We start from the raw sequence: 26,629 nt of genomic DNA, 5'->3' as shown, positions 1-26,629 counted from the left end.
CGTATTTTGTCGTCGGAATGTCCGACCGTGTGTACAAGGTGTAAGGGTTTACAACCACTTTAAGTTATTTTTTGAGTACTTTATTTGTGTTTATATTCTGAAGCTTGCCATACACTGACAGATTTTTTATGTTAAGCCTGCAGATTCCCCCATCCATGCTATACAGAGCAGATGAATTTGCAGTGTCAGGCATTGTATTTTGCCAGCTGTTGGACACAGCTGCTATTCAGGAGACAATTTTCCAGCTGATTCCATTAGTTTTTCAGTTGAAGTATGTTGGGCAGAAGGGTGCCAACAGAGCCACCCACAGAGCGAACTTTGTCCAGTTCAGTAAGATTTCTCTGCTAGAGATTTAACATCTTATTGACAGTTAACCTTAGCATAAATAGCATTTTTTCATTCTCTGACAGTATAAATAACTCATGTAGCCCTAGCAGAAACAGCAAGCTACATAGTAGTATAACCGTCACAGAATAAAAGAAGCAGCTGGCAACTCCATAACATCAAGCGTATTTATTTTCAAGCCTTCACAATGAGTGCAGTCTGCTGCTGACTGTACTCACTGTGAAGGCTTGAAAATAAATACGCTTGATGTTATGGAGTTGCCGGCTGCTTTTATTCCATGACCGTTTGTCTATTGGTGTGTGGGAGGACACCTCAGCTTGGACACCTTGACTGCAAACTTCCAAAGTAAGACTTTGTTTCCCACTGCTCTGAGCCATACAATCTTTGATCAAATCACTACATAGTAGTATAAGGTCAATGCCTAACCATTCACAGTCACGAAATGTTGCTTGCTACTTTAAAGAGGAACTGCAATCTGCTCATATTCCTGATTTACAAAGACACACAGAGGCATGTACAGATTGGCCCTCTTATGACTCCCCCCCCCCCTCCTGTCAAACTCTCACGAAATAGGCCTCTTTCACACTGTCGGACCGTTCAGGTCCGCCTGTGAGTTTTGACGGTGGACCTGAACGGGCGCTCCATGCTAGCCTATGGAGTGATGGATGTCAGCGGTGTCATGTCCGCTGACATCCTTCCCGGTCCAATCTGCTAAAAGCAAATGGATGGCCCTACGTTTGCATCTGTCACAGGTGGATCGGATCGGGTGAGATCAGATGAAAACGGACATGCTGTCGGTTTTCGTCTGATCGCTCCATAGAAACCAGCGGCGCTCGACAAGCCCCTCCCCACTCAGTGAGCAGATAGGGATCAGAGGAGATCAACGAATCAACTGAGAAATCTCCTGCTGAGCTCCGGGAAGCGGATCCGCCTCATGATAATGAGGCTTTAGGCTAATGACCAGACAAGAAATAGGCAGTGGGCAGTATATAATATTTACTGGCAAAAAAAAAAAATGTTTTACTATCCAAAGTTAAAACAACAAGGGCAGACGATTTAATAGATGGAAAGATGAAAAAATGACTGAAGGTCCGCTTTAAAGCTTTCTATTCGTCAGTGCTTCTCTATAAAAAAAAAGGCATTAAAAGCATGTTAAATGCATGTCGTAGCACAATGCACATGCATTGGTGAGGAAGGCCCTAACCTTACCCCAGCTGTTAAAGCTTTATAGAACTCAGTATAAATGAGCTAAATACATTTCCAGTACATTAAACAAAAGGTCTGCAAAGTCTAAAGCCTCATACATACTATCTTTTTTCCTTCAGATTCACCAAAACCATATAATATGGGGTCAAACCTTAGGCGTTTCAATTTGTATGCAATCAAGCAGGCCCTTGCACTACATGGTTTTGGTAAACCTGAAGGCAAAACTCAGCAGAAAAACTGATAGTGTGTATGGGGCTTTACAGTTTGTCTTCTTTCAGCCACAGCTTGCCAGGAGCTCCATGATGGGACCCTTGCTTGCTGATGAAAGCAGTAAACTCTTTCCTGAGCTCTCCAATTAATGGGGAATATGAGCTTTGCTGATTTAAGAGCTAGAGTTCTGACTCAGAAGGAGCAAGAGAATGTCACCAGCACACCAAGGATCTCCAGAACGAATCGAAAGCTTTATTCAGTGATGCCATCGTTACAGCAGATAGCAATGTTTCGGAGGCACGTAGGACCCCTTCATCAAGCATGTGATGATCTCGAGTCACATGCCTGATGAAGGAGTCCTGCATGCCTCCGAAACATTGCTATCTTCTATAACAATGTCCCACGTGAGGAAGAAAAACACAGTAGGAAACAATTTCATAGATTTCAGGACCATTAGGTAGTGGATATGTATAGATTATTTTTGAAAAATAAGGATGTGGTTTAGTGCCACTTTAACTTTACTAAGATGACTATTTTATACAAAGTCAACATTTAAAAAAAAAGATTGCAGTGATTGTCTAATTGTCTAGTTCCTTTACCATAATTTTCACACATGCTAAAGAGTGAGGTTTAAGTAAACCTGCTGCAAACCTGGGAAATTCAAACCAAGTGTTGCAGGGGTTGCCTTTTCTAAAGCCCACATGTCAAAATCAGTAGATCCAATATAGGCAGCGGAAATGATTTGCAATCCTCCAATTTTTATATACAGTTTAGTTTACCTCTACTTCTCCAACCTCCTGGATCTTCCCATAGGCCAATAAGATAACCTTTTTACCTGGAACGTGAAAGATGGAGCAGGACAAAGTGGGCCAAAGCTCTGCTTTTACAGTCAAGGTTTACATATGAATACAGCTGTCTGTATTCCTGGATTACTAATCATTTTGGCACACGATTAGACACTAAATACAACCCGTGCTCATGTTTTTCTTTTAAATATAACATGAGAGTTGTAATTGTCACTAATGCACAAAAAATGTTAGCGTTTGTTAGGCTTCAGAATGTGGCTCGCAGATGTATAACTAGGAGACCTCTATAGTTTGTATTACCGATCATTGCTTGCTTTGTTCTTCCTTTTTATGTACCACTCCATTGCTGTCTACTTCAAATCCATATCTGTCATTATATGGTCCAGCTTACCTGTTTTTTTCTGTATCTGTAGCAATTTTAATAAGTATTTAATAACTGTAAGAGTCCAGCTCTATTGCCCATGAAAAACACCAATCACAGCTAATTATATTAATATATTAATTTCTTCCCGACTGTAAGACCCTGGTCATCCCCAGTTCTTCTTTTCCCACGGGTAGCCTGCTAGTAACACCCCCCCCCCCCCCCCGTTGTAGTACTATTATCCAAAATCAGATATCAATTTATACCTTTCAAGCGCAAGGACGTCCCTAATCATCGTGGCTCATGTCTAAAGAGCCTGCAAAAATCCTCATGTCCGGTTCATTACAGAAAATGATGACTCTACACAAAGACATTAAAAAGTGGGAATTCAGCCTGGTTAGGCTGTAATAAATCAACCAAAAAACAGACTGTTCCTGACAAGCCTTCGTATAGACTGTAGATGCTTTCCACAGTGCACGATCCAGCTCTGAACTCATCTGAAGACAGAAACTCTGCAAACCTAAAGGAGAGAAGAACATATGAGGAGATAATTTAAAGAATGCATAAAACAGATTATAGTAATTACAAAGTAAACACTGAAAACATGCAGAAACAATATACAAAAACAAATCATATAATAACATTTAACCACTTGCCGACCAGCGCACGACGATGTACGTCGACAGAATGGCACGGGCAGGCAAATGGGCGTACATGTACGTCCCTTTAAATTTGCCGCCCTGCCATCGGGAGCGCGCCGCCGGCGGCGCGCTCCCGCGCTGGTCGGGACCCCCGTGAGTCCGGTCGCAGGACCCGCGGACTCGATCGTCGCGGGCATCCCCGCGATCGTCTCACGGAGCGGCCGAATGGAGAAGTGCCGTTGTAAACAGCATTTCTCCATTCTGCCTAGCAACTAGTGACGCTGATCTCTGCTCCATGTGATTGGAGCAGAGATCAGTGTTCACTAAATGAAAGCCCAACCCCCCCACAGTTAGTAACACATCCCTAGGAACACTTAACCCCTACACTGCCACCCACTGGTTAACCCCTTCACTGCCAGTGTAATTTACACAGGAATCACTGCATTTATATAGCAGTGATTACTGTATAAATGACAATGGTCCCAAAAATGTGTCAAAAATGTCCGATGGGTCCCCCACAATGTCGCAGTCACAATAAAAATCCCTGATCGCCGCCATTACTAGTAAAAAAAAAATAATGAAAAATTATTAATAAAAATGCTATAAAACTATCCCTATTTTGTAAACGCTATAACTTTTGCGCAAACCAATCAATAATCGCTTATTGCGATTTTTCTTACCAAAAATATGTAGAAGAATACGTATCGGCCTAAACTAAGGGAAAAAAATGTTTTTTTATATATTTTTGGGGGATATTTATTATAACAAAAAATTCAAAATTGTCGCTCTATTTTTGTTTATAGCGCAAAAAATAAAAACCGCAGGGGTGATCAAATACCACCAAAAGAAAGCTCTATTTGTGGGAAAAAAAGGACGTCAATTTTGTTTGGGAGCCACGTCGCACGACCGCGCAATTGTCAGTTAAAGCGACGCAGTGCCGAATCGCAAAAAGTGGTCTGGTCTTTGACCAGCAAATTGGTCCGGTCTGAAAGTGGTTAATAACTGTCACAAAGAGTTCAGTGACCTCCAAAAAAAACTAACATCCATAATAAAAAAAAAGTACAGTGAAGAAACACAAGAGTTCCATTGCCCAATTCGTTTCTGTGTGGATGTTGCACTTCAGGGATCAGGGATCTTGTGGTGCTGCTTGTGGATCAATTAGTTTATTAACAAGGGTAATCTAGCTATAGCACCCATTTACCAACTGAAAATGTAGGAGTCCATTTATAAAAAAAATTCTCAGCATTCACACAGCCATCGCAAACAGTCCTTGTAATGTGTTTTGTCATGCGCATTTCCTATGATCGTCAGTCTCCATCTAGTGGCCATGATGGTATATTTTCCTAATATGGAGTATTGCAGAAAAATGGCGGAAAGGCCAATCTTATGCCCTGCAGCATTCAGCAGCAACATGACACGAGGGGGGAACACAGTTGGCTGCACCGTTATGAAAATAGAGACCTAATGATTAAAACACTCTAAAGATAATTTTATACCAGATTCAGATAAGCCACTTGTATTCTCCCATCTTTGCACTTCCTGCAACCTCACCAACATGCCCTTTTCTCTCTCTGATAACAACCTCATCAGTTTCACAGTGTCCCTGTCTTTAACCACCTACCCTTCCAGACACCAAAGGATTACCTATAGAAATGTTTGTCATTTTAACACATCTGTTCTCTATTCTGCTACTGACCCCTCCTCTATTATAAATCACACCACTGTTTTGCCATGACCTGTTCACTCCTATTTACAACAGTTCGCTCTTATCCTCACTGGATGCATTTGCTCCTCTTACTAAATGCAGAATCAGGCCCCAACTGATTCTGTGAGCAGATTGATGACAAGCTTGCTTCATCACTATCATTTTGACTATGGCATCCAGTCTTTGTCAGTTCTTCTTTACCTTTAACTCTCTACTTTGTCCACCACCACCTCAACTCAGTAACTCACTCACTGCTCAGGAGATTGCCAATCACTTCAAAACCAAGACTGATGAAATTCGTGGAGGCATCCCCACTGCATACATATCTACCCCACTTAACATACCCTGTCCATAAAACCATATATAAACCATATATTGTGAATTATGAGTATTTTGAAACATTTTATGTTTTATTAGATTTCCAGTTATTAAAAATGATATTGTATTTACTCTGCATGGGCAAAAATAAAATCAGTGGTGCATCATTAAAGTGGTTGTAAACCCTTACAACACACTTTGACCTACAGGTAAGCCTAGATTAAGGCTTACCTGTAGGTCCAAGAAATATCTCCTAAACCTACACGGTTTAGGAGATATTTACCGAAAGACAGACACCGCTGTCTACATGCGCCATAGACAGCGGCACGCAGGCGCACTGAGCACGCCACCGGCAGCGGCGATATGCCGCGTGTGGCGGCTCCCGTGCGCATGCGCGGGAGTGATGTCATCGCGGCTTCGCCGAATGACAGCGGCGACTGCGCTGGCTCCTGTGTCAGGTAAGTGACACATAATGGACTACTATGCTATGCATAGTAGTCCATTATGTTTTACCTTTGCAGGGAATGAAAGAGGAAGTAAACTCATCAGGGTTTACTTCCTCTTTAAGAGAGTGCTGGTTGCGACATTTATAGTAATGTGCCAAATAAACAATGAATTGCAATGCATGTTACTGTGGAATGCGACATGAGCATCAGAAACAGTGTGATCACTATTTGTGACAAATCACATGAATGTCAAAATGTGTGCACCATATAGATGAAAATATTGCATATATTTTATGTGCAAAGAATAAGCATAGTGTTTCTCCAAGCAGTGTGTGGTGCAGGACATGTATGGCAAAGATATATACCAAGAAGTATATCTAAATTGTTACTGTATGTATGATTCTGTATAAGTATATTTTTTTAATGTATGTTTAGTAATTAATTGAAATGTGTACTCCTTTTGGATTAAATTAAATGGTAATAGTATGGTAATAGTGCATTTCATACATCTCTCTTATTTGCTATTCCACTGCCACTTCTTAGGAAGCTTATATTGAATTCAGAAAACACTGTATTTTCGTGAATTCCCTAAACAATTTCAAGATTGATTTGTCTGACATTAGCGAACTGTCAAAATTGTTTCTGTAAAAAAAAAAATGTCTAACAGTCTGCACTTTAATTTTAGATGTCAAAAACTTTCTTCATACCTCATAAATACCTGAGATGTGATATGCAACTTCACCCTATAAATCATGGTCACCGAGGCATAATCGATCATTTGTTGTGACAATTTCACGCTTAATTTTCCCATTGTGGTTTCTCACGCTGGGCCTCTGATAGTTTATCTGGCCTTGAGTGTTTTTCCAGATCTCACACATGTATTTATAGCACTCTTCTCGAGTGGGTACCACAGTGGTCATATCAGACTTTATTTTTACTTCTCTAGTAGTAAGGCACTATATATTAGACTTTGCATATAAACAGCGAGATTATGACACTAACCTCTGTGCTCTGTAGATATACTTGGAGTTACCAGTAAGTCTATAAAGCAATAGAAACACATAGGCGCTGCCTGCAACTCCATGACAAATACCGGGCCCTTTCTTGAGAAGACCTTTCTGCCAGGCCAGCTCTCCACAGCGAATGCAGGTGTCCAGGTAACATGGCTTTTTTGAGAGTAAATATGCTTTTGCAAATAGATAAGCAATGCCTAAAAAACAAAAATGTATTAGTGGCGTTAAAAAGGCGATATACAAACGCCAAATGAATATGTTATCCTACTCAAAACTCAGAACACCAACACAGAACACCGCTCTAGTATTGAATATACCATGGAATAAACATATAACAACTACTGAAGCCTTGGTTCATTCTAATTTTGTGAGGGCAAGAACTAACTCAATCATATGCAAAAGAGTGCTGTAGATTCAGAACCTCAGAGACAGTAGGTGATGTTTTTCTTGGCCTGGAGCCAGTGGTCTCAGCGGAGAGCATCAATAGGTTCAAGAAACTATTAGATAAGCACCTGAACGACCACAACATACAGGAATATACAACATAATACTGACATATAATCACACACATAGGTAGGACTTGGGCCTTTTTTCAACCTCACCTACTATGTAACTAAAGCCAGATATATACAGTATGTCATAATCATGGAGAGAACAGGGAGCGCCAAGATCTGAAAAGAAGATCAACCCCCACAGGCATATTTTAGTATCTCAGAAGTTAGTAGTTGACTGAGTCTGGTTTCCACTCACAGCTAAGTAGTTAATTGTGCATCTTTAGGTAATATTATTTGACGCTGGTGGAGATCATGTTGGGTTGGCATCTTTTTTGGTCCTTGCCTATTAATAACTTTGGTAATAAACCTCATTTATGCCAGCCAGGCTTTCTGTGTTGTCAGGTTGCAACCCGAGGGCAAGGAGATGGAATTGCGTAATTTTCTTCGCTGCTCCTAAAGGCTAAAATAATGTATGACTAGTATTCAGAAAATTATATTTTCTGCCTATACAACCTATATCTATGTAAATGAATAATATTATTTACAGAGTAATGGGTACTTAAAGTGGTGTTGCCACCAAAAAATTAAAACTACTTAAAATTCGTAAAAAAAAATCAAAAAAAAAAATAATTGGCAAAAAAAAAATTTTTTACTCACCTCTAAATACCGGTTGCTAGGGGGTCCCTCGTAGTCTGCCTTCTTCATTGCCCGGGCTGGTGACATCACTTCCCCTCGCGCCGCACATTCACCTGGGACCTGTCATGTGTCCCAGGTGACTGTACGGCGTATCACGGCGCCCTGCGCCACTCGCGCATGCGCAGTGGGTGCCTGGCTGTGAAGCCACAGCCGGGTGCCCACAGTATGCATGACAGCGCCGCGAGCGGAGCGGGGAGCGAGGGGGGGCTTCGTTCCCCCGCATCGCTGGACCCTGGGGCAGGTAAGTGTCCGATTATTAAAAGCCAGCAGCTGCAGTATTTGTAGCTGCTGACTTTTAATTTTTTTTTTTTTAGGGGGTACCCCACTTTAAGAGATAATGAACTTATTTATCAATGGCTGTAAAGTAATTTCATTATCTAATGTTTATTTCTTATACAATTTTGCTCAGTGAATTTATTTATTTCCACCTAAACTCAAAATGTTTGTTTTACAAAAAAGGACTTACACTATATTACCAAAAGTATTGGGACACACATGAACTTTAATGGCATCCCAGTCTTATGCCGGGTATACACAATGACATTTTCTGACAACAAAATCCATGTTTATTTTACCATAGATGTTGGCTCAAACTTGTCTTGCATACACTTGGTCACACAAATCTTGACGGAACTTATGAATGTCAAGAACGTGGTGTCGTACAACACGTACGATGGCACTAGAAAAGGGAAGTTCAATAGCCAGTGCGCCACCCTTTGGGCTCCTTCTGCTAATCTCGTGTTTATCTTGTGTTAAAGCGGAGTTTCACCCTAAAGTGGAATTTCCGCTCATCGGAACTCTCCCCCCATCCGGTGCCACAATTGGCACCTTTCAGGGGGGAGGGAGGTACAGATACCTGTATAATAATCTGCGGGTATTTACTCCACTTCCTGCGGGGCCCCCGCTGTCTGCTGGGAAAAAAAACGTATCCTAGAGACAGCAGGGACTGCCCTTATTGCGCAGAGCAACTCGTGCATGCGCAATAGGGAACTGGGAAGTGAAGGTGCAAGGCTTCACTTCCTGATTCCCACACCGAAGATGGTGGCGGCAGCACCCGAGAACCAATCGACATCGTGGGTGCGCTGGAGGTGTAAGTGTCCATATTTTAAAAGCCAGCAGCTGCGGTATTTGTAGCTGCTGACTTAAAAAAAAAAAACGGCGGAACGCCCGCTTTTACAGAAGTTTGGTGAGATCGTTACTGCTCTTCAGTTTGTGCTCGTGGGTTTGTATCTGGGTTTCAGTGCTTGCTCCCCCCAAAGCAAATGCAAGGTCTGATTAAAATATATGGAGTACTTTGCGGGTGGGGGGCCATTGATATGCCAGGAAATGTTTAATAAACATTTTATAAATACATTTTTTTAGTTAAACTGAAATAATATTTCCTTTGATTTGCTGCTTGTGTTTCTTATAGCTGTCTCCTAGGTTATCCAATGAGCTTCTTTTTTTTGGGGTTATTTTCGTCAATATTGCAAACGTAATTTATTTGATACATGGGGTGACAATCTCTTCTTCATCGAACTATTATTATGTTGTGGGTCTGCTACATACACACCTTGTTTTTGTTGTATGTAATGCATTACTGATACAAATATACATAATTTTCAGCACCATAAATTAATTTTGGTGAGTCACAAAAATGGCATGATTGTGGCAAATTCTAAAGCACTGTGGGAGTTATTTACTAAAGGAAAATCCACTTTGCCCGCCAAGTGCACTGCAAAAGTGCACTGGAAACTTCACTGAAAGTGCACTTGTAGTGCAAAGTAGATTTGCCTTTAGTAAATAACCCCCATTTCAATGTAAACACCAACTTAGTCAAAAAAATTATATTGAGCATTGAAAGAAGAAGCCACACATTGTTGAGTAGAAACATTTCTACTCTGTGCCCATTCACATGTGCGTTAGAAAAGGGTTTTTGAACAAAGTGAAGGCAATATCAGACATTAGTCCAAACTGTATTGATATTGCCTTCATCCGATGGGGTGATGTCACCCCTGTGAAAGCCAAATTTTGAAGATGCACACAAATTGAGACTCAAAATGGGGATTTCCCTCCTGATCCCATGCCTAGTGTCAACATGTGCTAGCTCCCATCATGGGGGATCAAAGGATGTGTTTTGGGGGTGCACTCATCTACTTTAGTTGTGAGGAAGGGGTTGCACCCCCAAAATGCATACCTTGATATCCCGTAAAGGCAGATAGCACATGTTGACACACTGTGTGCATGTTCAAAATTTGTCTTTCTAAAGAATATTTACAAAGTGTGAAAATAATAAAAATACAAACAAAATAAAAGAATTTTGGGGTGTTTTAGATTCTGCCTAAAACATCAATGATGTTTTTGAGTCTTTTTTCCACATCATTGATATCTTCCTTGATCTTCTGTAAATCACAATCTACTTTAGTTGTGAGGAAGGGGTTGCACCCCCAAAATGCATACCTTGATATCCCGTAAAGGCAGATAGCACATGTTGACACACTGTGTGCATGTTCAAAATTTGTCTTTCTAAAGAATATTTACAAAGTGTGAAAATAATAAAAATACAAACAAAATAAAAGAATTTTGGGGTGTTTTAGATTCTGCCTAAAACATCAATGATGTTTTTGAGTCTTTTTTCCACATCATTGATATCTTCCTTGATCTTCTGTAAATTACAATTGCATGATCCCATGATCTCCCCGATGAGGACGTGTGCACTTGCATTTGTGAAATTAAATTCTTCTTCCACAACATCCACATCACCTAAAATAAAAAAACACACCATGTATTATAAATATGCAGGCATCCATCTATTACCTGAAGCTGTGGTCTCAGACACTCACCTGTTGTGGTCACTATTTCACCCACTTCATAAACCTCTCCTTTCTCCACATCTTCTGGTTGTGGTGTGGGGATTTCCTTTTCTTTAGGAGGTGGGGGGTCTCTGGTGTCCCGAGTCTTTTCTCCCCTATGTGAATAAAAAAAGGTATACTTAGCGCACAGATATTTGAGGCGAGAAATAGTAATATGAAACATTGCTTTGAAGTGTCACACAATTGTCTTTTTTGGCAGAGTTCCAAGCTGGAGACATTATTTTTTTCCCTTTATAAAGCTGGAATACTTATCTTTTTTTTCCAATTTTCACACATGGAGACACCCCTAGTATCCACTGGAGCACCTGTGTGGAACACCCTAAAAAGGGTGTTCTGGTGTCCCACACTAGTGCTCCTGCGTCCAGATGTGTAAACAGCTGCTGAGTGTCCTCTCCTTACACTGAACTTAACTTGATCAAGTTTGCATTTCATTCTAGTTACAAACCCATCTAGACAACAATGTACTAAACTTCTTTGAATACAAATAGGCATGACCAAATGTAGTTAACCTGCCAAAAGCATCGTATTAGTGGGCACATGAACAATGTTTACCACGAACGATTGCTGTGCCCACGAAAAGTTGCCATTTTAAACTGTAAAACATTAAAGTGGATGTAAACCCACTCTCATCCATTCTAAACTACTGCAATATTGGTTATCTAGAAGGATATACATGCCTCCTGCATGTATACTTATCTGTCAAATGTCTCCCCTCTGTCTGCTATGAGACCCGAAAAAACTGCAGATTTTGTGGGTGGATCTCTTTTCCAGGGCTCAGTGGGTGGAGTTGTGATGTCAGTAGACTTCCTGCAAACCTCTACACTTCCCTTATCAACATGCATTTTCTCCTGTGTATTTCTCACACTGAACTTCTGCTATGATCACTAACATCCAGTCAAAACCCAGCAAAGTCCCAACATGACTTCAGCATGCCAAATCATGCTGAGGTGTGGAACAGCCCATCCTTGCAGAGCAGCAGAAGAAAGGAGTGGGAGAGAACTAAAAAAAAATGCATGTCTCTTAGGCTAGTGCATGAGATATGTTAATCACCTGTCACTCACAGCAAGGGGGAGGATTTGACAAAGTTTTTCTCTGTTTGTCAAGATTTATCTCACTGAACAATAAAAGAGGATTGCTCAGAGCTGGATTAACTCTTTGTGGCAAGACTGGGCTCAAATGATAGGAAATCGTATACTCTACATTATGACATAAAAAAAAAAATCGGGGTTTACATCCACTTTAACGAAAACTACATGGAGCAGCATGAAAGTAATAATAATAATAGGAACACACGGCATCTACTTACTTTTTTTAAGAACTCTCTTGATGTTTCTGTACTGATCATGCTCCTTCAATTTCAGGTCTGACCAGCATTTCTTCAATTGATCCTTGGATCATCGTACCCCAAAATTCCTGTGCAGACTTCTCACAACTTTAGTCATAATCTTAGCCTTTCTCACATTTGGGTTTGGGTAAGGCCCATGCTTCCCATAATAGTTAGCCCTCTTCGAGATGTCCACCATCTCTATAAAGGACATATTTGAGGCCTTAAATCTCCGGGATCAGAACGTCCGTGGCTCCAGCCTTTTGTCATTGCTGCATTGCCTATACCTGCACTTGAGAAAGGAGCGCGCATGCCCGAACGAGGAAAAGCTCAGAAACGCGTTGTGCTTTTGGGTACCCCCCCGGCTGACGTCACACGCTGTCTACGAGCCAGTCTGAGTCTCTGTGCATCACAGAACACAGCAGAGCTTCCCCTAGCGCGCTGTGGAGGAGGATTCATCCAGTAGCAGCACCAGCGAAAGGGAACAGTGATTTGACTATCAAACGGAGGACAATAATAATTATGGATGTAAGTGAGACTTTTATTAATTGTATAAAATAAATGCACTTTTTACTGATTTGGTGCTCTTCTATATATTCCTTTATTGGTATCCTATTCATGAGATGACTTCACTCTAAAGAAGCAGCTGCCGCAGGTGATTGTGCACATACATCCCTTATCCTTTAAGGACAGCAAGCAACCTTTCTGGATTTTCAGCAAATTCCAAGTACTGTTTTCTCAGATAACTTTTTTTAAAAACATCTTGCTTTGATAAAAACTGTTTTGAATTTATATGAATGAACAATACAGACTGAACTGAAAAGGACACACCAGTATCTTTTAAAGCGCTAGTATCTTGTGTTGTTTTTTTGTCATTGCTGCTGCTGCTGTCTGCATGCACTTGCTCTGTCTCCGCCATGTGCTCTCCCACTGCGCCAAAAGACAAGGGGCATGGAATAGACTAGAAAGAACGTCAGGGGCGGGTGGAGTTTCACGCCTACGCAGTGTATATAAAGCGTAACACGTGTGTGTCATACATACGATCTGGGAGCGGAGGAAGGATTAGCGGAAGTGCCGAACATAATAACGAAGGTACAATTTTAACTTGGTGCATCAGTGGCCTATACTGCTTATAGATTGAGGCCTATATTGGGACGATTAGAAGAGTTTAGCCTGACATTAGGGATTGTCTTGTGTTGTCAGAGAAAGATGGATCCATTCAATGATAGGGAATTTCTAGCAATATTCATTGACATGTTCAGGGAGCTGCCCTGTCTGTGGCAGGTGAACCACCCATTTTTTAATAAGCTAAGAAAGAGGAAGGTAGCGCTGGAGAAACTGCTTGAATTTTTGGCAGACATCACCTATTTGAAGGCCAAAATTGGTGGCATGAGGAGTACTTATCTTAGGAAGTGAAAGAAGGTCCAGAACTCCCAGAGATCAGGAGCAGCAGATGACGTTTATGTACCCAGGCTGTGGTACTATGACAGACTGCATTTTCTGTCAGACCAGAGGGAACCCAGGCCAGAACTCTCCACTCTTCGTTCAAGGCTTCCTTTCACCTCAGCTGAGGCTTTCGATGCTCAACCTGGGCCTTCCACCCATGAAGATGTAGAGGAGCCCAGCTTGAGTCAGGTAGAGCATTGTTCAAAATATTTCTTGTCCTAAAATGAATGATGTTAACTAGATGTTATTATTGATCACTAATTGCTGATTTAACAAAGTGGTTTACATATCAACAGACAGTAGTGGCCAAAAAGGATTGGGACAAGAATGAAAAATGCTGGGCTCAGAATGATAGTCTTTTATATTTAACATTCAATTTGCAACAGTCATGAGCTCAAAATTGTGTGTGATTGATGACCAAAAAACTAAAACTATGTCCCTTTTTCATACACAGGAAAGCCTCAGCCAGGAGGTGGCGGGGTTACGTGGAAGCCAGGAGGTCGACCATCGTCCTCCTCCACCTTCTGCCACAACTCCAACACCAGAGCCACAGTCTGGAAGGAAGCGTCTAAGGAAGACAAGAGTGTGATGGCCTGAGTTCAGTCTGGTGCTGTTCCTGATCTCTTGGACTCCTGGACCAGATTGTGCTCACTATTATATTGACTCCTCAGGCCACCAATTTGCCTGAAAAATAGTTACGATGTGTGCCCTGGGGTACAAAGGCTTTGCAAATTTCACCAGTTTATCCAGTGTTGCCTTCCTCTTTATTTTGTTATGACCCATAATAAATGGCTATTTATTTTTTTAAATACTTGCCTGTCAGGTCACCTAGAGCCCAGGTGACAGGTGCAAACCATAGGGTTGGGGATGCACCGCAAGGCTGTGGACCCTACGGCTGACGGCTGCAGACGGGGGACAGATCCCACTGGGGTAAGAGCGTAAGATTCCCCGGGGCGCGGAGTCTAAGAGCCAGCTGGTGTTCACCAGAGCTTCGAGTGGTGAAGATGGTCTTGGCTGCAACTGGCTCCAGGTCGCGACCCCCAGGGTCCCCCAGCTCACACCCACAGTAGGTAACAGGAGGATAGGGATGGTGAGGGACAAAGCCAAGGTCGGGGCCACAAGCAGAACAGAATAGTCGGGTACACGCCAATAGGTCAGGGTCACAGGCAAGCAGGGATGGTCAGAACACGCCAAGGTCGGTAACGGAAATCAGAAGCAGAGCACACGACAGGAAACAGGAAGCTAATACACAAAGGTTGATCAGCAGGATAGGCTAGCAGTGCAAAGGTTAATATAGTGTAGTCTGATAGGGGCTAGGGTGGAGCCATTCCAGAGGAAGGAAATAAAAGCAGTCAGGTGAAGCTCGGCTGGTCTCTAGAAATGAACACATGCAGACAGGTAAGGAGAACAACTCTAATGCATAACCATGACATTGCCTATGTGTGTAGGCAGGTACATTTCAAAAATACTATGTCAAATTAACAAGGGACACCAACCAACCTCCTTGAGGTTAAAAAATACAAGATAGTAATGGTGTTGTTTTATGGAGATCACTAGAAAAAAAAGAAATAAAAGATCTTGATAAAAAAAAAATCACTAGAAAAATAAATACAAAACATTATTATGGAGATCTGACGAAAAAAATAACTAATATTATTCAGGAGATCACAATAAATAATAAAGAAATAATTTTTTCAGAACTCTGCGTGAATATCAGCAGCAAAACAACTTCATTATTCTAGCATTATAAAGAAGAAGAGAATAGTTTGCATTAAAAGATTTAAAAACTTTGCAGCATGACGAATGTGCTATCTCCATTACAAACGCTAGTTTTACCAGACCGCTTCCGTCTTGTAATTGATTCAGAGCATGCGTGGAACTTTGTGTGTCAGAATTGTGTACACACGATTGGAATTTAAGATGACGGATTTTGTTGTTGGAAAATTTGAGATCCAGATCTCAAATTTTGTTTGTCAGAATTTCCGACGGAAAATGACCAATGGAGCCTACACATGGTCGGAATTTCCAACAACAAGCTCCCATTTGTTGTTGGAAAATCTGATCGTGTGTACGCGGCATAAGTCCGTAGGATTCAATATTGAGTTGGCCCACCCTTTGCAGCTATAACAGCTTAAACTCTTCCGGGAAGGCTGTCCACAAGGTTTAAAGTGTAAGTAAACCCCCCTATTGTTATCAGCCAAGGAAGCTGGCATCTTTGCCTCTGTTTAATCTACAACTGCCATGATGCTGCACATGTGATCAGTTATGACACCAGCCATTGAAAGGCTTGATAGTTTGGTTGAGAGCACAACCAATGGGAGTGTTACATTTCTGGCACGTGCTGGAAATTAAACAGTTTTATGGATGGGTTTACTTGCATTTTAAGAGTGTATCTATGAGAATATGTGACCAGTCTTCCAGAAGCACATTTGTGAGCTTAGGCAGTGATGTTGGAGAGAAGGCCTGGCTCACAGTTACCACTCTGATTCATCCCAAAGGTGTTCTATCGGGTTGCGGTCAGGTCTCTGTGCAGGGCAGTCAAGTTCCTCCCCCCAATGCTTGCTCATCCATGTTTTTATGGATACGTGCATATAAAGGCAGGTGTCCAGATACTTTTGGTAATATAGTGTATGTTTAAAGGGCCACTGTGTGTTCTGCTAGTGTGCTGCTTTTGCATGTAGACTAAGTAAAAGATAGAGTTACAAGGGTTGAGATAAACAATGCTTAAATGGTTTTGCTGCATGTGAAAATTCTGCACGTGTTATGTTTGGTCTGTTGTGGTGCATTGGCTTTGGTTGCTTTGACGCAACATATGTTAAGGTGTGATAGAATGCACACTAACGTGCATGTTTTAAAGCAACACACAGAAATTGAGAATTGTAAATAGGCCTTTAAACCTTTTAACCAAAAGGAAAAAAAAAATGTTCCTTAAAATTTGCTTAAACTGTGTTAACTGGAGTTAGGTTGTAGTATGTTTCCTACTTATAGTCAATCTAAAACTACCTGTCCATCTAAGTTTACACTGCTGCGTGATTTCACTGAAGAACTAACAGCACTGTCAAAGTGGAATCGATAACAGATCTGCTGGTAAAATCAAAAGGTAAAACTATGTTACAGGCAGGGCTCAGAAAAACATTTGGATTTTGACATAGAGCAGCATTGTAGCTTGGTGGTTAGCACTTATGCCTTGCAGCACTATGGTCTTCAGTTTGAATCCCAACCAGGAGACTACCTGTATGGAGTTTGCATGTTCTAACTGTGATTATGTGGGTTTCCCTCCCATGCCGCATACACACGATCAAACAATCGGGTGGAAATGTCTGGCAAACTCAAGTCCGCCAAATAATCCCCCCGTGTGTAGCCTCCGGCATACTTTTTTGACCCGACAGTACGGCGGACTTAGAATTTCGGTTTGCACAAAAATTTGCACGCCGTACTCGCATTTAGGCGGACAATCCGGCCGTGTGTATGCAAGTCCGCCGTACTTTTGAAATGAGCGGACTTTTCCCGCCCGGAGAAAAGTCCGCTCATTTCGAGCGGGTCTCCAGGTAGGCGGGGCCCGCGAAGGTGACGTCGCTGGCCCCGCCGCCTGGTATGAACTTAAAGGGGAACCCCAACGCGGAAAAAAATCGGCGTGGGGGTCCCCCCCAAGTCCACAACAGGCCCTTGTCCGAGCACGCTACCCGCCCGGCCAGGAAAGGGGGGCGAGCGAGCGCCCCCCACCTCCTTAGCCGTACCAGGCCGCGTGCCCTCAACATGGGGGGTGCCTTGGGGAAGGGGGGGCCGCGCGGCCCCCCCACCCCAAAGCACCTTGTCCCCATGTTGATGAGGACAAGGGCCTCTTCCCGACAACCCTGGCCGTTGGTTGTCGGGGTCTGCGGGCGGGGGGCTTATCGGAATCCAGGAGCCCCCTTTAATAAGGGGGCCCCGGATACCGGTCCCCCACCCTATGTGAATGAGTATGGGGTACAATGTACCCCTACCCATTCACCTGTAAAAAAAAAGTACAAAAAAAAACACAACACACGAGATAAAATACTTTATTGCACAGCTCCGGGGGGTCTTCCGTCTTCGGGGGTCTTCTCGCCGGACTCCTCCGCTATCTTCTTGTAGCTCTTTTGCTAGCGGAGGAGTCCGGCTTTCTTCCTCGCCGCCGACCTCTTCTCCCGACTTCGGGGGTCTTGTCCCCCTCTTCGTTCTTCTGCCGGGCCACCGCGCCTTCTTATACCTCTTTTACAGGCGGTGGCCCGGTCTTCTGTCGCCGCTGCCGCCTTCCGTTCTTCTTCTTCTTCTTCTCCTTCTTCTCCTGGAGATGTTGACTCGACGCTCTCTCCGGCCACAATGCCAGGGACGCGCTGCACGGCCACTTATATAGGGACAAGGGGCGGTGTCACATGGCTTTATGTCACATGGGTTGGTCACATGGGTTGATGTCACATGGGGACTGTGACATCGTAAGGGGGCGGGGTCACCATGTGACACCAACCCATGTGACATAAAGCCATGTGACACCGCCCCTTGTCCCTATATAAGTGGTCGCGCAGCGCGTCCCTGGCATTGTGGCTGGAGAGAGCGTTGAGTCAACATCTCCAGGAGAAGAAGGAGAAGAAGAAGAAGAAGAACGGAAGGCGGCAGCGGCGACAGAAGACCGAAAGAGGGGGACAAGACCCCCGAAGTCGGGAGAAGAGGCCAGCGGCGAGGAAGAAAGCCGGACTCCTCCGCTAGCAAAAGAGCTACAAGAAGATAGCGGAGGAGTCCGGCGAGAAGACGGAAGACCCCCGGAGCTGTGCAATAAAGTATTTTATCTCGTGTGTTGTGTTTTTTTTGTACTTTTTTTTTACAGGTGAATGGGTAGGGGTACATTGTACCCCATACTCATTCACATAGGGTGGGAGACCGGTATCCGGGGGCCCCCTTATTATCGAAATGACTTTCCTCCGCGTGTGTGGGCGAGTCCGTTCATTTCGAAAGTACGGCGGACTTAGTACGGCGGACTTAGTACGCCGTATTAGTCCGCTGAAAAAGTGCCGTGTGTGGGCAAGTAGCCCGTTCGAAAATTCCGACGGACAGTTTGGCGGACGTCCGCCAGACTAAGTACGTCAGACAGACGGCTACGTGTGTACGCGGCTCCACACTCCAAAAATATGCTGACCCTAGTACATGCATGAGAGATAGGGACCTTAGATTGGTAAGCTCCTTGAGGGCAAGGACTGATGTGAATGTACAGAATATAAATTGTCAATGCAATATAAATAACTGCAATAGATAATTGTTCCACTTCAAAAATAATCACGGTCTCATATAAACAAGTACTGTATATGAACTATGTACAAACAAGTGAAGTAGCTGACCAGGGGCTCCATGACACCAGTGAACAAGTTCATTTTCACGTTCTATGACTTCCCCCAACTCTGGTGGCCAGTTGCAGTTTTGCTCCTGATTCACAAGAAAGTCCACACTTTGCCAAACAAGGTCTCGGTCTGCTGGCTGGAGATAGTCCTGATAGGACAATAGTATTTGAAGTATAGAGGACAGACCATGTGCTGCTCCTGAAATATTAGAAAGTAGAGTGTTTAAAGTGTTGTTAGTAATTCACAATTAATACATTTCTTTTTCAGTACTACTGTCATCACCGACAAAATATAATGCAAATAAAAATAAACAAATCAATAATTTATTTAATAATGGCAAATTGAGGCAGCTTCTATGTCAAGAAACAGTGTTGTTGTTAAACTATGTATTTGTAGGACTTCATGTCAGGTCAGGATACGACCAGGGCAAAGTTAAATGATTACAGAGTACACATACTGTAGTGCCCCCGTTCAAACACCATCTCTCACTATTCAATACTCCATTTGCTCTCACTCCATATATATGACTATGAGAGCCATTAACCTCTTTCCAACCGTGTAACACGTATATGTATACAACGGTAGGATGTCCAGTCACAACACATATGCGTCCACTCTCTATGTGCTTCCAGCACACTGACCAAGCTGTCTCCAACAGTCACAGCTTATGATCAGGAGCCAGGAGAAAGTGCTATCAGTCATGTGACTGCTTTGAGAACCAATCATCAAAGCTCACGTTAAGGGCTGATCAGGGAAGCCTGGAACTTTTGTAATGCTTTTTAGATATACACATTTAAAGTTAAATCTTTTTAAAGTGTCTTCATGCTTTAAGCAGGGTTCACACTGCTCCGACACGGAAGTCGGATGACTTCCTCTCCGACTTTGCCCCACGACTTCATGTCTGACTTCCATGTGACTTCAAAGAACTGGATCCAACTTTGATCCAATAATACCAGGCCCTTTGAATCTGGTATGAATGAATGAATGAAATACTTGTATAGCACACAATGCGAACTGAATCGCCTCAAGGCGTATGAATCTTGAGGGGTGGAGCCCCACTTCAAAATAAAAAAAACAAAAAAAAAACGCATGGGTTCCCCCCTCCAAGAGCATAACAAACCCTTCGGTCTTGTATAAATTTCGAGGGGAAACCCCATAACCAAAAACGGCATGAGGTCCCCCCAAATCCATATCAAACACTTATCTGAGCATGCAGCCCGGCAGGTCAGGAAGAGGAGAGACGAGCAAGCACCCCCCCTCCTGGACAATACCAAGCCACATGCCCTCAACATAAGGGGTGGGTGCTTTGGGGCAGGGGGGCTCTTTGTCCCCCACCCCAAAGCACCTTGTCCCCATACTGATGGGGACAAGGGCCTCTTCAAAACATTCGTGGGTGGTGGTTGTGAGGGTATGTGAGTAGGGGGCTTATTGGAATCTGGAATCCCCCTTTATCAAGGGGGCACCCAGATCCTGGCCCCCAACCTATGTGAATGAGTATGGGGTACATTGTACCCCTACCCATTCACCAAAAACAGTTTAAAAAATAAATAAAACCAGTACACAGGTTTTTGACAAAATCCTAAGTAGCTCCAACGTGTCTTCTCCCTCTGCTAATGTCTTCTCCCTCTGGTTCTTTTCCCTTCGCTGGAGAACCCACCCCCTATATGACGTCACCACGCAGGCCATTACATTTTTGTCTAAGCTATAAAAGAACTGATTAAGTTCAAAGAACCACTTTATCTATGGCATGAAAAAGGTACCTTTTTATTCTCAAAAACATGATGTTGTTAAGTATTGCTGATACGTGTCTATAAGGTCGTATCCCATTGCAACTTTTAGAATATGTTATCTTTCTGGGCCTCTCTAGCATAGGCTGCAAAGGCAATATTTTTCAACATTTATTAATGGGCATTCTGATACCTGCAAGTTAATCCTACAGTTTATTTCAGCAGAAATCTGCATAAACGCTACATCTCTACAGTGCACACAGATTCCACATATTTTGCCTTTTTAAAAATGCTGCAAACTCTAAGTGCCTCTGCTGCAAGCAGCGCTGTCTGCCCCGCCTGAGTTTCCCTTTGTTGGTTTACAAAACACCCTACTCTTGTGCTACAGAGATGAGGAGAGGGGGAGGTGGTCTGTAGTCCAGAAGAGAGAACTTAGGCAGTGCAGACATCACTGCTTATGATTTCAAAGCAGTTCAAACAAGAAACTTAGCACAATTCTGGCAAAATTAACAGAAATACAGACATGTTTCTGTATTTGCTGCATTTTTAAAGAGACACGCCTGGGGGAATGTGACTGTATTGCAGATTTGTACTGCACTAATTTTATATTTTGGCCTGGAAAACTCTTTAAATGCATTTTCCTTATTTTTGGTTATATACCGGTAAGCATATAGTAGATAAATTGCTCATAAATAGTCTCTACTTATGCACGTTTCATGTTTTGTATGAGCTGTGACATTGAGCTCAGGATCAACCATAAATCATCTCAACAATGTTACATTGTACAATTACAGTGCCTTGCGAAAGTATTCGGCCCCCTTGAACTTTTCAACCTTTTGCCACATTTCAGGCTTCAAACATAAAGATATAAAATTTTTATTTTTTGTGAAGAATCACCAACAAGTGGGACACAATTGTGAAGTGGAACGAAATCTATTGGATTTTTGAAACTTTTTTAACTAGTGGGGCGTGCAAAATTATTCGGCCCCCTTGCGTTAATACTTTGTAGAGCCACCTTTTGCTGCGATTACAGCTGCAAGTCGCTTGGGGTATGTCTCTATCAGTTTTGCACATCGAGAGACTGAAATTCTTGCCCATTCTTCCTTGCAAAACAGCTCGAGCTCAGTGAGGTTGGATGGAGAGCATTTGTGAACAGCAGTTTTCAGCTCTTTCCACAGATTCTCGGTTGGATTCAGGTCTGGACTTTGACTTGGCCATTCTAACACCTGGATACGTTTATTTGTGAACCATTCCTTTGTAGATTTTGCTGTATGTTTGGGATCATTGTCTTGTTGGAAGATAAATCTCTGTCTCAGTTTCAGGTCTTTTGCAGACTCCAACAGGTTTTCATCCAGAATGGTCCTGTATTTGGCTGCATCCATCTTCCCCTCAATTTTAACCATCTTCCCTGTCCCTGCTGAAGAAAAGCAGGCCCAAACAATGATGCTGCCACCACCATGTTTGACAGTGAGGATGGTGTGTTGAGAGTGATGAGCTGTGTTGCTTTTACGCCAAACATATTGTTTTGCATTGTGGGCAAAAAGTTGGATTTTGGTTTCATCTGACCAGAGCACCTTCTTCCACATGTTTGGTGTGTCTCCCAGGTGGCTTGTGGCAAACTTTAGACAAGACTTTTTATGGATATCTTTGAGAAATGGCTTTCTTCTTGCCACTCTTCCATAAAGGCCAGATTTGTGCAGTGTACGACTGATTGTTGTCCTATGGACAGACTCTCCCACCTCAGCTGTAGTTCTCTGCAGTTCATCCAGAGTGATCATGGGCCTTTTGGCTGCATCTCTGATCAGTCTTCTCCTTGTCTGAGCTGAAAGTTTAGAGGGACGGCCAGGTCTTGGTATATTTGCAGTGGTCTGATACTGTTTCCAATTCAAAATGATCGCTTGCACAGTGCTCCTTGGGATGTTTAAAGCTTGGGAAATCTTTTTGTATCCAAATTCGGCTTTAAACTTCTCCACAACAGTATTATGGACCTGCCTGGTGTGTTCCTTGGTCTTCATGATGCTCTCTGCGCTTTCGACAGAACCCTGAGACTATCACAGAGCAGGTGCATTTATACAGAGACTTGATTACACACAGGTGGATTCTATTTATCACCATCAGTCATTTAGGACAACATTGGATCATTCAGAGATCCTCGCTGAACTTCTGGAGTGAGTTTGCTGCACTGAAAGTAAAGGGCCCGAATAATTTTGCACGCACCACTTTTCAGTTTTTTATTTGCTAAAAAAGTTTAAAATATCCAATAAATTTCGTTCCACTTCACAATTGTGTCCCACTTGTTGGTGATTCTTCACAAAAAATTAAAATTTTATATCTTTATGTTCGAAGCCTGAAATGTGGCAAAAGGTTGAAAAGTTCAAGGGGGCTGAATACTTTCACAAGGCACTGTATATGTACAATTTTTACAATTATTATACAATGTATACAATGCAATTGTTTCCTGTTATATTTATGTCAATGGCTTAATTTGCACATATTCTACTGTGTATTGCCCACCTTATACTTGCATTAGAGGCTTAGTTTGTTTGCATCATTTAAACAGCACACAATATTAAAAAAAAAAATCTATGTTTGGATATTGTATACATAGGTATATTGGTCCAGCTTGCCAATACCCAGCCAATCCCCCTGGCAGGTGGAAATCACTGAAGTCGACACTTTCACTCCAGGTTTTGTGAAAAGTGGCTGCCCTACTGCACTGTGAACACAGGCAGTCAGCTGCTCGGCACATGAACCATTCAGAGAAAGCTTTTCATTTTCTGAATGTATGCAAAGCTTTCTCTGATTAGACAAGGAAACTTCAACAGCCTGTCACTTCACCTTGTCTAATCCAATCAAATTAGCATTCTTTGAATGGTGCTGGTTCCGTGTGGCTGACATCCTGTGCTCAGAATGCAGCATGGCAGACGCATGGCATGAGACCTGGAAGCAAGTGGAGATCACTAATGTAGTGGTTTTTACTTCGATGATTTCAAGCTTCCAGGGGCATTGGTTGAGTATGATATATACATAATTACAATAGTCCAAGCTGGACCAGTGTATCTACGTATATCCATACCTAGAATTCTAATTCGTATGAAACTATTTTTCAATAGCCCATTAAAGAAGGCAAGATAAATTCAATGGTAAATGTACATTATTTTTTATTCTTCAATTTGTTTAACCTTGCTGGTCTGTCCCCTGCAATGTACTGTGGAAAGGCAGCCTGTGTGGGCAAAGCCGTACCCGTATGTTGCTAACTGCTACCGGGTTTAGGGCTTGCGCATGTGTGCCCCTCCGCCGATACCCAATCTGATTGTACACAGCAGGAGTCTGTCAGCAGATCCTGGCCAGTGATTCATGCCCGGGACCTACTTATCATCTGAGTCCAATCACAGCACATAGCCCTGTGTTGACAATCAACACAGCGCTCTGAACAAAGGGAACAAGCTTTCTGTTCCATATCCTTGCAAAGCAGGGTTAAGAAACAATGAGCTATTTAGTAAAAATTAGCACACACTTCACACATTATGGCACATATTTATCCCCTTGATCACGCTCGATGTTAACCCCTTTCCAGCCAGATTATTAGGACAGTGACAGCATACAGTATTATGACTGTATTAGTGTCACTGATGATATCAGTGTAAATTAGTAAGTTCCCCCCCAGCATCAGTTAGTGTCAGATTGACCACCGAACTATCCCAGTCCCATTATAATTCACTGATCATCGCAATTAGTAGTATAAAAAAAATAATAAAAATTCTAATATATAAATACCATATTTTGTAGATGCTCTAACTTTCACACAAACCAATCAAACACTTACTGGGATTTTTTTTTTTTTTTTACCAAAGACATGTAGCAGAATGCATCTTGGCTAAAATGTATGAAGAGATTTGATTTATCGGATAAGTTTTATAGCAGAAAGTAAAAAATATAGTTCATTTTTTTTTCTAAATCTTTTTTTCTATATAATAAAAAGTGGTGATAAAATACCACCAACAGCAAGCTCTATTTGTGTGAAAAAAATGATATAAATTTCATTTAGGGACACTGTTGCATGACCGTGCAATTGCCGGTTAAATTAGTGCAGTGCTAAATAGCAAAAATGGCCTGGTCATGAAGGGGGTAAAACCTTCTAGAGCTGAAGTGGTTAAACAAAGCAATTGCAAGCAGGTGTGCAAAGCATGTACGAATCTGGATGTATTACTGTTTGACCAAATTGGATTGTGCGCTGAACTGTACCACTAAACGCATATAGAGGGTACATTAACAAGTAGATATTTGTTTCTGATGCTAGCTTACATGGCCTTTTACCAGGGGCAAACTGACCATTGGGCAACTCGGGCACTGCCCGAGGGCCCCATGCCACTAGGGGGCCCCATCAGGGTTGCCAGCCTCAGTAAAACCAGGGACAGTATGTAAAAGTTTGTGTTTTTTTTTTTTAGATCTGTCTCTGAAATGTCCCTTGCCGACATCCTTTTGGTCTAAAAATCCTGAGGTTATAGCTGCCCCACCTCTCCATTACCTTCTCAGCCAATAGAAACATGTCTTTGTATACTTTGTGATTGTATACTGTGTGTGTGTGTTTGTGTATACTGTGTGGCCCCATAATCTCTGATTGCCTGGAGGCCCCATAATCTCCTGTTGCCCGTGGGTCCCATGAGTTGTCAGTCCGCCCCTGCCTTTTACATGAAACTATTTGTCCAGGTAGAGCACAAGAAAAAGAGATATATAGAGTGTTGTCTTTTGTTTTCTCACCCAAGTATTCCGTTCCATAGTATGAGTACATCAGTGGGAAGGGCTTTCTTTTTTTCTTTGAGTACTGTTTGCCAGATTCCAAGATAGCATGACATATTGTCCTGATCTGAGCTGGCTTTAAAACCTGTTAGAAACAAAATATGTGGTCCATTACTCAGAACAGAAACACACTTCCTAATGTGGCTACATGTTTGTAATATCTAAAGCAGGACTCCAGCCCCCCAAAAATAAAATGGATACAGAACGAAAAGCCAATTAAAAGATAAAAACAGGTGTTTATGAGCTAGGTGTGCATGAGGCCTTAGCCTGATGGCCATCATCATGAACCCACTTCTTGAAGGCCCAGACTGTCCTCAATCGACCTCAGCTTGTGACTGCACATTGAAAAGAGAAGCAGTACAGTGATTGGCTTGCGTTTCTGTCACTCGATTAGGTTCCTTCTGCCACTTCTTCCTCCCAGATTCCAACCTTATAAGAGGCTGATCCCACACGTCACCTTCAGTTACCTACCTACATTGCTTGAATATTAAAAAAATGACATTGAAGGCCAGTTCACACCAGAACACAATGCGGGAAAGGCATCTTCTGTGCATGTTTCCCACACTCAAAACATGTTTTTGTGATTTGCTGCAGGTACCAATGCAATGTTAACGGCACCCCAAATTATCAAAAATAGATCAAAAACGCAGTATATTTGCAGACAACAGATCGCATTGTATCGCTGTACCATGTGATTTGGCACTGCAAATTTTTAAAAAGTAGTGCATGCACTACTTTTTCTGCCTTCTGGTGCAATTTGCAGCCTATTCAAATGAATGGGCTCCAAAATCACACTGCACAGGAACGAGCAGGAATCACACAGGAACATTGACCATGTTCCTGTGCAATTCAATGGGACAGGAAGTGAAGGGAAATCTCCCCAATGAG

The 26,629-nt window shown here is 42.4% G+C and overlaps 1 protein-coding gene across 1 annotated transcript in view; it reads right to left on the bottom strand.

Moving 5' to 3' along the window:
* Positions 1–570: 570 nt before the first annotated feature.
* The window catches only part of LANCL3 (LanC like family member 3), a 67,014-nt gene continuing 40,955 nt past the window's right edge, over positions 571–26,629 (bottom strand). The window contains exons 2-5 of the mRNA XM_077482579.1: positions 25,703–25,826; positions 19,215–19,412; positions 7,041–7,248; positions 571–3,448 (exon numbers count right to left, since the gene is read on the bottom strand). Of these exons, the coding sequence (XP_077338705.1) occupies positions 3,289–3,448; positions 7,041–7,248; positions 19,215–19,412; positions 25,703–25,826 (690 nt within the window). The 3' untranslated portion in view covers positions 571–3,288. The remainder of the gene's footprint in view (positions 3,449–7,040; positions 7,249–19,214; positions 19,413–25,702; positions 25,827–26,629) is intronic.

Source organism: Lithobates pipiens, unplaced genomic scaffold, assembly GCF_037356315.1.
Source record: "Lithobates pipiens isolate NorthernLeopardFrog02 unplaced genomic scaffold, aLitPip1_a1.2 Scaffold_16, whole genome shotgun sequence".
NCBI classification, from domain to species: domain Eukaryota; kingdom Metazoa; phylum Chordata; class Amphibia; order Anura; family Ranidae; genus Lithobates; species Lithobates pipiens.
The sequence above is the reverse complement of the archived record's forward strand: the minus strand, read 5'-3'. Positions and strand labels throughout refer to the sequence as shown.